The sequence below is a fragment of the Mus pahari genome, chromosome 2, assembly GCF_900095145.1.
Source record: "Mus pahari chromosome 2, PAHARI_EIJ_v1.1, whole genome shotgun sequence".
Taxonomy (NCBI): domain Eukaryota; kingdom Metazoa; phylum Chordata; class Mammalia; order Rodentia; family Muridae; genus Mus; species Mus pahari.
Genome location: NC_034591.1, coordinates 135,116,042 through 135,129,525, shown reverse-complemented (window position 1 = coordinate 135,129,525; position 13,484 = coordinate 135,116,042). Strand labels below are relative to the sequence as shown.

Below are 13,484 nucleotides of genomic sequence, written 5' to 3'. Positions count from 1 at the left end.
AGCCACAGCGACCATGCTGCTTGCCCTGAAGAATGTAGAATACTTTGGTAGGCAGAGCACACCTAGAATTCTAGCACTTATGAGTCTGAAACAGGAAGTTTGCAAGTTCAGGGTTATCCTAGACAACATAGTGAGACTCTGGAGAGACAGACAGACACACACCACTATTACTTGTGTTTAACAGGCTATGAGTTGCTAGATTCCATATCAGCAGTTGCTATAGCAGTGTCCAAAATAAGTGCAGCTCTGTTCTGTCTGGTTTTTTGTTGTTGTTTTTGTTGTTGTTGTTGTTGTTGTTGTTGTTGTTCTGTTTTGTTTTGCAGCCAGGTCTTAATGTGTAGATCAGGCTGGCCTCTGACTTTTGGCACACATAGTCTCAGTCTCAGTGCCCGGAGTGCTAGGATTACAGGTATGAGTAACCACACCAATCCAAATTAGTTCTTTATTAAACTCATAGGTTACAAAATATCACCTAAGTTCCTTTAATTCCAGGATAGCTAATAAAATGTCATGAGTATAGTAATTGACATGGAACACACAAGGTTAAACTGCCAAGAAAGAAGCTATGATTTTCTAGAGCTGCAAGTTATCATGGCTCTAGGACATCCCAGCATATAGCAGAGGCTTCTGTTGAGAACAGCCCAGTCTCAGCCACTCCAACACTGTTCCCTGTGCTGGTAGTGAATGCATGTGTTCTTAGTAACTGAACTGTAAAACTAAGAGAAAATAATGATTTATCTTCAAACAGAATTACCATAGTTCTTCATATTTTAAAATGTACAGTCTTTTCCAGTTTTCATAGACAAGCTTACAAGCCATAAAGCCCTTATATCAGAGATCTTCAGAGAAACTTTCTACTTAGAACCAGGTATTTATTAGTGATGAGATTTCTAATCACTGACTATGGTGGCACATGCCTTTAATCCCAGTAGTTGGGAAGTAGAAACAGGTAGACCTGAGGTCAGCCTGGTCTACATAGTGAGTTCCAAGACAGACAGGGCTACATAGTAAGACCCTCTCTCAAAACAACAACAAATGAAAACAAATTGTTTTTTCTAACACATTTGTCCATCCTTGATCCAAGGAACCCTGGATCTGCACTCCTTCCTGTCCCTTGTCCCTGATGTTCAGTGTCCCCTCATCTCCCTTCTGCAGAGAGGGAGAGGACCAGTGACTTTCTGGTCCAAAAGCTTTATTAAAGATGGCAGTGTTCAGGTATCTCTTATTAATTGATGAGGTGATTCGAGGACACAGCTAGCACAGAGCTAGCCCTGAGGCCTTTGTCAGCGTTCATATGGATAACATTCTGGGAGTTTCTTTTCTTTTGTAAGTATCAAATTGAAACAAAGGATTTATCTCATAACTTAAGTGTTTCTGGGAGATTTTTTTATGTATTGTGGAAAATAAATGCATAATGGTCACAGTGTGTAATCTGGGAGAGCTGGGAGGGGAGGGGCAGGGCATGGGGGGAGGGGAGGGGCGGGGCCCAGCTCTGGATGCTCTCACTTTAACTTCTGCCATCGCCTTTACGTCTTATTTTTATCTTTGAAATGTTGGGTGCTTATTGACATACATACATTAAATACACGTGGCTGTACTACCCTTCCTGCTAAGCCTGGGTGCAGTCTAGAACTTGCTGTCATATTCTATCCAGTATATTTCTTGATGTAAAAAGTGAGAGTTATTCTACCTTCTCTTGTTTTCCCTTAGGATTAGTTAGGGACGACTACAACACCAAACATGTGTAGAGAATCCATTCATCATTTGGCTTGTCCTTCAGATAGCAGGGCTCATTGTTTCAGAGGCTACATCCCAGAGGATTAAGAATAAAAAGCTTGGATTTCATAAACATATTTGAAGACTAAGTCAGACTAAATCTCAAGCAAGGCAAATAATTTATTTAGCAATTCAAGGATTCTTGACATTGGTTTCAAAATTAAACAAGGATAAATTTGTTATACAATTTAGTATACCCAAAATATTAATCACTTATCTCATAAGTTCTTTTAATACACAGTAGAACTACATCTTCATATATTCCCATTGATTAGAATACAGCATACCACTCAGGTGTTCACTAAGTGCTAAACTGGATTATTTTTTTCCTTTTCATTAATTATGACTTGACAGGCAGTATACCATAGAGTTTTTCTGTACTTTTAAAGAACTCTTTCATAAATGCGCTGCTTTAAGTGAGAATATAATATATAGCTCCACAACTTTGCAAAGAATTTAACACTCCATCTTTGACCACCCTGGTCAACTAAAATATTTACTAGGAGAATTGCTCAGTGAAAAGAAATGTAAAAGTGGTGAATGTTATTCTCTGCCCCCCCCTTCTCTCTCTGCTGGGTCTCTATTAAAGAATGCCAGTAAGAAAGGTGTGCCTGGGACATTAGTCAATTAATAGTGGGACTTTCCTGGTACATTCTACATTGAAAGGCAGTGGACAGTAACCCAAACAAAAAAAATATCAAAACTACCCACTAGAATTTATTCAGTTAATATATGAACAGCAAATCTGCCTCTGACAATGTCAACAAGTAAAAAAGAACACAGTGCTTGTATAGCTGATTCAGAATTGTAAGCAGCCACAGAAGACTCTTGGTAGATGGAAAACTAATTTTCTAGGAAGATTGAGAGTAGCTGACACATATATAGGAACTTTTAAAGGGTGTGGGTGTGAGAGAGAGAAAGAGAAAGAGAGAGACAGAGAGAGAGAGTGAGTGAGTTTACAGGTGCCTCTTCTGGTGGTGACCAGAAGAGGATATCAGGTCCCCTGGAGTTGGAATTATAGGCAGTTGTAAACTACCTAAAATGGGTACTGGGAACCAAATGTCAATTTTCTGAAAGAGCAAAAATGGCTCAGCAAGTAAAGGCACTTCCCACCGAGCCTGCTGACAGAAGTTCAGTCCCCAGGACCACATGGTGAAGCAGAGAAAAGAATCCCCTCAAGTTGTCCTCTGACCTGTGCGTGCTCACTATGTCACAAACGCACACGGAAATAAATGTAATTTTTAAAAACATCTTCCAAACAATGGAATTTGAGTTCCGCGGGGGCAGATGCTCTAGTTTCTAATAATTTTCAGCCCCTTTATGTCCATTTATGATAAGGACATGGGTAACCTCTCAGAGTGTTATAACCAGCTAACCTACACTCAAATCAGAGAACCAGGTTCAGGGGTACTGACCCATAATCCCAGCTTCAAGAAGCTGAAGGAGGGGGATCACAGCTTCAGCTTCAAGGATCATAATGTACTGAAGCTGTGTGTGGACAGACAGCAATATTTATGGGTCCTGTGTAGCATCTCCATTCAACTTGCCCTCAGAAGGAGTCCCTGTCACAAGACAAAACAAGCCAAACAAACAAAAATCCCCAAAAGTAGAGTAAGAAGAGAAAACCCAGGCCATCGTAATTGGGTAGGTGCGATGGAGTAGGGAGTGCTTTTGTTCTATCCTGGTATTAAAATGTCAAGCGATCTGTGTTTAGAACTCATAGGTAATGAACCATACACATAGAATATTGTAGAATCTTCCTTCACTCTCTACTCTGAAAAATACAGAAATAGTTTCTTAGTCTTTCAAAAGCTTACTAGTTATCTTAGCTAAATGGAAATGAAGTTAAAGCAAACACCTTAACACCACTGTCATAGTGCAATCAAAAGCTGGCCCCTGAAACCAGTTAGAATCTGTCACAACAAATCTTCTTACAAAGAAACAACTCTCGGTGAGAATGAAAATTTTCCTCCCGTCATAATTTATATTCCTTAAACATTTATAACTGTAGAACTGGATCTAGTTATACAAACAATATCACAGCCACTTCTGAGGCTGAGGCAGGAGGATCACAAGTTCAAAGCCAAAGGGCTTGTTTATCATAGCAAGACCCCTTCACAAAATTTATATGAAAAAAATTAAGGGCCTAACCCAAAGATTGGATACTTCCCCAATATGTATGATCTCTTAAGTTCAATTACCAACACATAGACACACTCCAAAGCATAGAATGGTGAAAACTCACATTTGTATAGTACCTTTTGGTCAAAACAAATATACCCTGAGAAGTTCATTTTAAGTTTTTTCCTATTTAAATTGTGTGTGTGTGTGTGTGTGTGTGTGTGTGTGTGTGTGTGTGTGTGTGTGTGTGTAGGTATGTTATTTATATATGTATATTTTGTATGTATGTATGTATATACACACAGCATGTTTTTCCTTGGGTGTGAACTCAAGCGGTATAGGGAATAAGGAAGATGTGAAAGTAGAAGGAAGAACAAGAAGGTTGGAAAATCACTATTATCAAAATCTATTACATATATGCACAAAAATATCACAGGCCTCATGGCACAAGAGACTGAAACAGAAGGATCATTGCAAGCTCAAGGCCAACCTGGAGCAACCTAATGAGACGCTGTCTCAAAACAGAGTAAAGGAAGCCAGTGCCACTGGCTAATGTGTAGAAGGCCCTAGATTCTATTCTCAGTACTGTGGTGGGGGTGGGATATTAAAAAGTAACCCCACTGTTTTATATAGATAATATTCTACCTATAATATGAATTAGATAGAAAAATATTCATTTATTTTTGAGACAGGGTCACACTGCTGCAAACTCATTTTCTTCATTAGGTTGTCTATTGCTGCAACAAAACACCATGACCAAAAAAGCGAGTTGGGGGAGGAAAAAGATTTCTCGGCTTACACTTTCACAGTACAGTTCATTGAAGGCAATTAGGACAGGAACTCCAACAGGGCAGAATCCTGAAGGCAGGAGCTGATGCAGAAGCATCAAGAGGCACTGCCTACCTTCCTGTGCTCCCATGGCTTGCTCATGGATCACCAGCTGAGTTATGGCACCACCCACGATGGGGTGGGCCCTCTTCCACCAATCATAAATTGAGAATATGCCCTCCAGCTAATTCTTATGGAGGCATTTTCTTAATTAAGGTTTGCTTTCTTCAGGTAACTCCAGCTTGTGTCAAGTTGACTTAAGACTGACTAGCCAACATACCATCCTCCTCCCTCTGCCTCCTGATTGCTGGTATTAGCCGAAGTAAACCACTATCCCAACCTCTTTTAATGATTACTCTTCCCATGGTGAATGTGTATCAGATGAAACACATCTTTTCTGAGGAGTTGGGGTTGTTTGTGAAAAACTATATAAATCCTTCACTTTCTAAACATCTGCTTTGACTAGAACACCTTTTCCTTATTTGATTGGCTCTGTTGATCTGCCTCTCATATATAGAAAATGCTGTCATGGAACTGTTACCACCAACCTGCTGACCAGAGGTCGTGTGTGTGTGTGTGTGTGTGTGTGTGTGTGTGTGTGTGTGTGTGTGTGTGTGTGTGTAAATTAGAATGATACCACACTGATTCACTTTTTTGTAATTTGTCTATCCAGGCCCCACTTTAGTTTTTATATGATTCTAAACTTGAGGTAAAGACTGTGGGATTCATAAAGAAGTTGGTGTTACTGTTCAAATGAATACCAGACCTTGTTTCTTTCTATTTGAAGATGATCTAATCCCTTTTACATGAGATGGTATAGAGGCGTCTTGGTAATAGAAAATGTCAGGCTAGTGCATGCAGTAGGTACAAGTTTCTGGGGCGTATGGCCTGGGACCTCTGTCAAGGCTCAGCAGCTCCTGTGACTGTTCTAGCCACATGCTGGAATGCAAAACTTAGGCTGTGACCTCACTGCCGATACCTGTCTAGAGTTTTGTCCCCAAAGCTGGCACATGAAACATGTAACAGAATCCATTGGTCATTATACTCCCAAAGAGAATTCTAGGAACAAAAAGAACCAGATAGGAAAGAAATTTACAGCAGGTCTCTTAAGAAAAACACAGAACCAATGTTACAAGTGAAGATTTCGGCCTTGGCTGTGAGTCAGGTACTCCGTGTTATGCAAAGATCTACTAGTCACTGTGTGCAGAGAAAGAATGTCAGATAGCCTCTGAGAAATGAATGAAGGGGCCTCAGCCAGGATGAGATAGATTTAGTAATGAGTTCTCTCCTCATCCGTCTAAGCCAAGAACAACACGCACCTTCTCCAGAGACTGAATTTTTCTTCCACTCCAGGAGGCAGAAGACCATGGAAGCACATTGAGCAGTGTTCTCTGGAAGCCTTTTGAAAGTTGCTCATAAAGATGTGCACAGAGCACTTGTAGCATCACTGGAGGCTTTGGAAATCAGGAACATCATCCCTGTACAAACAAGCTACCCTGGATTGACAAAATGACAGCAATATCACCAAGTCTGAAGACCTGAGTTCAGTCCCCAAAACTCACATAGTGAAAAGAAACCACTTGCTCCCACATGTGCCACGGCAAGCACACCTGTATACAACACAATAAATAAAATATAATTCATAATTTAAAGGGCACACACACACAAGTCCTGTTTCAGTCTCCTGCCTCAGTGCAGAGTTCTCCATCTGGTATTGATACACTCAGCGATAGTCCTTCCTTACTTCCTGGAAAATAGCACTGTGAAATTGTTGTGTCTATAATTATGAAGATTGCAGTATTACTGAGAGCTTTCGTCTTGGTTTGGGAGGCATAAGGAATATTTGAACTTCTCATTTCAGATTAACCTTGACTTTCCTTTTTTCTTACCTCAGATCATCCAGCCCCTCTTAGAACTTGACCAAAATAGAAGCAAGTTAAAGTTGTATATTGGACATCTGACAGCCCTCTGCCATGACCGAGACCCCTTAATCCTCCGTGGACTTACTCCACCAGCTTCTTATAATGTAGATGGTGAGCAGGCAGCTTGGGAGAAAGAGCTGCAGAAGATGACTCAGGAGCAGGTAGGTCTTGGTCAAGCTGTGCCTCAAGCACACTCCCTATGCTATGGATGGGTAGTGTTTGGGGATAAGGACATGGTTCCAGTACTGTGCACGCAAGCCTGTGTATGAGTGTGTGTCTGTGTCTATGTGTCTGTGCATGCGTGCGTGTGTATGTGTGTGTGTGCGTCTACACACATGTGCATGTGTGTGTATGTGCACACATAGACCAGACATCATTCTCACGTGTCATTCTTGAAGAGCTTTCAGCTTTCTTTTTTTTCATGCAATGCCTGTTGCTGTCTGGAGCTCACTAGTTTAGGTAGACTGACTGTGAGCCTTGGGGATCCTCCAGCCTCTCCCTCCTGCCTCTCCCTCCCCAGCTCTGGAATTACAAGCACACACAACCATACCCAGCTTTTTACATGGTGCTGGGGATCAGATCCTCAGAGTGGTACAGCAGTGCTTTACCAACTGAGCTGTCTCTTTAGGCCTGTGTGTGTGTATATATATATTGGTTTCTCGAGACAGGGTTTCTCTGTACAGCCCTGGCTGTCCTGGAACTAACTTTGTAGACCAGGCTGGCCTCGAACTCAGAAATCTGCCTGCCTCTGCCTCTGCCTCTGCCTCTGCCTCTGCCTCCCGAGTGCTTGGATAAAAGGCGTGCGCCACCACGCCTGGCCCCAAATATCATTTTTAATTGATTTATAATTTTTTATTTACTTTCAAATCAACAAAAAACATACATAATATTTTTAAAATATGTACTGAGTTAAACATGCATCATTTCTTATTTTTATTTTTTGAGGGGTAAAAGTTGATTTCATCAAAGTAGAATTTTGGATAAATGTAGTACCCAGAAGTGTCCTCTTCCTCCTGCTGTCTGTTCTGCATTCTCCTCAGTGTGTTCACAGAGGGGTGGTCTGTATTGTAAATACAGCCTGGATAGCCACAGCTGGGGGTATAACTGAAGGGTGTAATTCTTCTTTAGCACAACCTCCTACCCTAGAATCTGTAGCTCGTTCTAGCCCTGTCAAAGCAGCAGCTTGAAGATAGGACTGGGGTGGGCATTGCAAGGGGGGTTGGAGGTCTATGGGCTCCAGGGTAGCAACAGCAGGTGAGCAGTAGGTATGTGGTAGTTCACATCTATAAAATGGGCACCTCAGTTCTTACACAACTGGGAGGAGGTAGGACAGAATTTTAAGGCTCCCCGAATCTTCTGATCCTCACACAAAGCACGTATTTATGGCTGTTATGCAAAGCTTTCTTTTTTTTTTTTATTAGATATTTTCTTTATTTACATTTCAAATGTTATCCCCTTTCCTAGTTTCCCCTCCCAAAAATCCCCTATTCCCTCCCCCCCCCCGCTCCCCAACTCACCACTCACAATCCTGGCCTTGGCATTCCCCTATACTGGGGCATAGAGCCTTCACAGGACCTAGGGCCTCTCCTCCCATTGATGACCAACTAGGCCATCCTCTGCCACATATGCAGCTAGAGTCACCAGTCCCACCATGTGTTTTCTTTTATCAGTTCTTTGTGAATTTCACATGATGCACCCCAGTCCCACTCATCTTCCCCTCCCTTGTATCTGCCCTCCATTCTTGCAAAGCTTTATCTAACACCCTTAAAGTCAGTTGTATGTATCCCTGTTCATTTCTATACAGAATGTGTAAAAGACAGATTTTGAAAACAAATCAGTACATACTTCTTCAGCTTTGAGGAGCATGTTAAGTATTCAGGCCTTAGTTTGAGACACAATTTCTTAATGAAACCCAGAGCTGGCCTCTATGGCTAGTATTACTAGCAGGCTTGCTTGGGGACCCTGCTTACTGAGCTGGAAGTACAGGTGGGTTGCCTTGGCACTCAGCATTTATGTGGATTCTGAGGGTCCAAACTCTAGTCCTCTTGCTTGAAGGACAAGCACGGTAACTGCTCAGCCATCTCCCAGGCCCACATCACATTACATTTTATGAACTATTTCAAGGTCCAAAAACTGTAGAAGTTGATATAATGTTCTCTGTGGTGTTTTAAAAGAGAATGATTCCCACATAAGTTTCAGGTCTTAAATATTTGGTCCCCTGTCAGTGATGCTTTTTGGGAAGGTTTAGCAGATGCAGCCTTACTGGAGGAAGTACATCACAGGGAATACGCTTTGAAAGTTTCAGTTCAACCTCACCCTTTCTGCATCATGCTTGTGGCTGAGATATGAGCTCTCAGCGTCTTGTTCTTCTCCCACAAGTTTCTTTTCATTATTACAGCAACAGAAAAGAAACTAATAAAAGACCATGTCTCAAAAATATAAGAAAAGGTCTATGGAGATTTCTTCATTGCTAAAGTACTGAGGGTCTAAGTTTGATCCCACAGCCTGTGTATAAAAGCCAAGTGTAAGGCTGAGGTGGTTCGGAGGATAAAGTACTTGCCATACAAGTGTAAGGATCAGACTTTGCATTCCTAGAACCCACATAAGTTAGATGCTATAGCACATCCCAGTGCTTCTGGAGGATATAAGAAGTGGAGACAGGAAACTTCCAGAAGCTTATCAGCCATTTAGTCTAGTGTGAGCAGTGGTGAACAAGAGACCATGTCTCAAACAAGGTGGAAGGTAAAGATGAACTTCTAAGAGTGTCCTTTGACTTTGACATGCCCGCATACACACAAACGCACACACTATCGATAGATAGATAGAGATAGATAGATAGATAGATAGATAGATAGATAGATAGATAGATAGATAGATAGATATGCATTTGATACCCCACATTGGGTGCCAAATATAAAATTATTTTTAATATAAATGTAGTTTTTAAACTAATCCAGCAGCTGTATTTCTTTACCTTATACTAGACCCCCAAAAACCACACAGAGAATCCAGGATTTATTTAAACTGCACCTCAATAGCTGAACAGTTAAATGATCTACCTTAATCTCTATACTAATATGGCTCCCAGCCATTACCTCAGTGGACTTGCTTATTATTACTGGTCTGCTCTTTGGACTTCAGGTGTGTTTCTATATCTCTCCAGGCCCCTTCCTCATGGCTCCAGTGCCACCATCCTCCTGTCTGATCTGACTCTCCCTCTCTCCCTCTTTCTCTCTCTCCTTCCTCTGGCTGGCGGATGTCCTGCCCTATTCTTTCTTCTGTCCAGCCACTGAGTGATCAGTATTTATTGACAATACAGAGGATAAATGATAAGAACTGCTTACCCAAACTTTGGACAGGAGATTCTTGATATAAGCATTACAGTGCCATATCTGGATTAAAACAAGATAAAAGGGCAAAGAAATCAGCATTTGAATAACACAAGGGTAAACTTTACAGTGTACAAAAGCATTATGCCTAACCGTACTAAAACACATACATAAATACATACATACAAAAATATTTAAATGAGCCTGGCGTGGTGGTGCACTCCTTTAATCCCAGCACTTGGAAGGCAGAAGCAGGCCAGTTTCTGAGTTCAAGACCAGCCTGGTCTACAGAGTGAGTTCCAGGACAGCCAGGGCTGCATAGAGAAACCCTTTCTCAAAAAACCATAAATAAATAAATAAATATTTAAAATTTTGAAGCCGGGGCTGCACAGAGAAACCCTGTCTCAAAATAAATTAATTAATTAATTAATTAATTAATTAATTTAAGATTTTGAAGCCTGGTGGTAGCATATGCCTTTAATGCCAGTACTCAGAAGGCAGAGGCAGGCAGATCTCATGAGTTTGAGGCCAGCCTGCTCTATAGAACAAGTTCCAGAGAAACCCTGTCTCAAAAAAATAAATAAATAAAAACTGAAAGATTCTGCATCACATCTATTGTAATCTCTGGTGTGGAGGGGAGGGGCAAGTAGGACCCAGGGCTTGCTGGGAAGCTCCTAGTCTATAAGCTTCAGGCCAGTGAGAGACCTTTCTAAAAAAAAAAAATGGAGTCAGAGGTAGAACAACTGCCTAGTACCCATGAGGCCCTAGGTTCAGTACACAGTACTGCCAAAAGGGTGGGTAGGATAGTTTGTCTTCAACCCCCCTTATATACATGCATGTGTGCACATACACAATTATAAACTTAAAGACCCGTGCTTTGGGATGGGTAGAGAGATGGAGCAGCAGCTAAAGCATTCTGCCCTTATGGCCACCACATTCCAGATCTGGGGACCTGATCCCTTCTAGCCTCCTCCATTGGCACTTGCATTCGTGCACACATATTTTCACACCAACACACATGCGTGCACATAATTAAATGTCTTTGCTTTTTAAAGGTCACACCTCACCTCTAACTTGCCTTTGAAGTATTAAAGCAGTTCAACTGATACATTCTGTTAAAACACTAAAATCCACTAAAAGTGGAGAACAAAAAGTTTTTTCTACCCTAAATGGTAACGTCCCACCGGGTTGAAGCACACTGGAGTGACTTTGTACCAGGCAGCTGCTCTGTGGGTCACTGAGCTTAGATTCTAATCCCTGTTCCCAGCACTTGGTCCCATTTTCATTTTTTCAGAAAATATTGTTCCAAAACTTAGCTCAGGCCTTGTCTCCTTAGGTTGTCTTTCCGTTTGTTCTCTCCAATTGCTGGGTAACTCACATCCATCCCTCTTTTGAAAGAAGTGGATTCAGGAATGAGCATGCTGGCGCAGTACTAAACACAGAGCCTGAAAGTCATTTCTGCCACTCAGGGCTCATCAGTCATTGGCTATAGACATGACATTCCATTCTTGCCTCTTGGATGGCTTTGCCTGGTTGCTGTGCCACCCAAGTGAGCCAAAGGGATGCAGGAGCTGGTGGGGGCAGAGCCTGAGAAACCACAGGGAGAGGAGGAGAAAGAAGAATGGCCCTCGGTGGGTGACAGGCTTTGTTCTGGCTCCCAGTCTCTGTCTGTGATCTGCTTTTCTTCGTTCTGTGATGTCTGAACTTGTTTTCTCAGCTCCAGTGCTGAAGCCTTGTCCAAAGCATTGAGAGCAGCAGCACGTAAGACACTGCAAAAGGCGAGAGCAGCCGTCCAGCAGAGAATAGCGGAGCCCTGAAGATAAATGTGTTTTCCTCAGAACTGAGCACAGGAATGTGTGCATGTTGTGTGTGTCTTGACACATTTATGAAAAATACACAGTATGGTAGATTCACTTTTCTTCTCAGCTCTGCTCTCACATAATCTGGCATTTTCTTCTTCCAGAGTATCTTGCTACTTGGATGCTGAAATATCTGGCAATGAAAACTTTTTTTAAAAAAATAAATAAATAAAAAATGGAACTAGAGAGCTAGTAAAAAATGCTTGTGCAACAGGCTTAAGGATCTGAGTTTGACCCCCACACACCAGAGCCCACATTTAAAAGCCAGGCAGAGTGGCATATACCTATAATCTCAGTGCTGAGGGATAGAGAGGAGGTTTGCCTGGGCCTTGCTGTGAAGAGGAGGAGACTCTGGCATAGAACTGAGTAGACAGCACGGAGGGGTTCAAAGCTGACAGGGCTCTGGCTTCAGGCACTAGAACCCTGCCTCTGCGGGTGTTTCCCAGCACGATGCTCTGGAAGTGAAGGTGAAATGGGAGCTTGCTATGGAGAATTAGAGTCAAAAATAGCACTTCTGCATGCTTGAGATTATGCAAACATTAAATACTATTTTCCATTTATTCCCAGTGTAAGAATAGTGTGTTGTGTTTGGTGTCTACATGGAAAAATATGCAAAGATACAAAAGTACAGACTCATGCTAAATGTAGAATAACCGTATTTGTGTCATTGTGAGAAGTTACAAATTAAGGGACCTGGGGTGTGTGTGTGTGTGTGTGTGTATGTGTGTGTGTGTGTATCTACACACACCTATCACAGATAAGGAAGAAAATGTTTTTGGCTGAAGCTGTGGAAGCTATACCCACATGGCCTTCTCTGTCACCCTAGTCCCAGAGTCCTAGAACGTTTCGAAATGAAATTTCTAGTCCAGTCACGCTGTTGAGATAAGTTACCAATAGTTCTCTCTCAGAGTTTTAGATGTTTTACCGAAGGCTTGATGGTCCTGACCTCACTGTAACTATCTAGAAATTGAAATCACTTAGAGTTCTTCAAGATAGTGTATCTACTGTGATTCATGCCACAGCCTCCTGCCTGAGCACACAAAGGTAATGGTGGCTGTGTGAGCTGGAAATTCTCTGAGAAAAAACTTGTGTATACTTTAAATAGAAATATGAATAAGAGCATACTCTTCTCCCATGGAACTTGACTTCCCAAGACAAAACCCAAAGGGATCCTAATACACACACGGTTTCAGTATACACCCAGATGTTGCTGCCATTTCCCGCTGCATACATGACCACCACCCATAGTGCAAAGCCCACCCACCTGCCCCACCCACCAACACCAACACTACCCCATCAGGAAAAATACTGACACAGCCTCCCTGCCTGGTCCAAAAACTTCCAACTATTCTGGGTTACCCTCCATACCAGCCACTTACCAGACAATCTAGCTATTGCTGTTGGGACCACTGTCATAAAGCGCTGAAACCTTCTGATTCTGAGTCAGAAAGATGGGTCCAGATCACGTTTACTGTCCTGACATGGGAAGTTAGAACAAGATATAAATGGCCGGTGATCCATGGCATTATATATCAACAGCAATCTATTAGCATCTTCCAGCTAAAATATACCATGTAAGAGACTCACATACAAATTTATCTTCTCTAGCCAGGCGATGGTGGCGCACGCCTTTAATCCCAGCACTTGGG

The 13,484-nt window shown here is 42.0% G+C and overlaps 1 protein-coding gene across 12 annotated transcripts in view; it reads left to right on the top strand.

Moving 5' to 3' along the window:
- Positions 1–13,484, top strand: part of Erc1 (ELKS/RAB6-interacting/CAST family member 1) — a 295,346-nt gene that overhangs the window by 267,700 nt on the left and 14,162 nt on the right. For 9 of the 12 annotated variants that reach the window (XR_003843179.1, XR_003843178.1, XM_029534691.1 and 6 more), the window contains one exon: positions 6,620–6,808. Coding sequence is in view for 7 of the 12 variants with exons in the window: in XM_029534691.1 (XP_029390551.1) it covers positions 6,620–6,808 (189 nt within the window). In the remaining 5 variants the exon portion in view is untranslated. Of the gene's footprint in view, positions 1–6,619; positions 6,809–13,484 lie in introns of those variants that run through there. The other 3 variants (XM_029534697.1, XM_029534694.1, XM_029534692.1) reach the window with 1 other exon arrangement.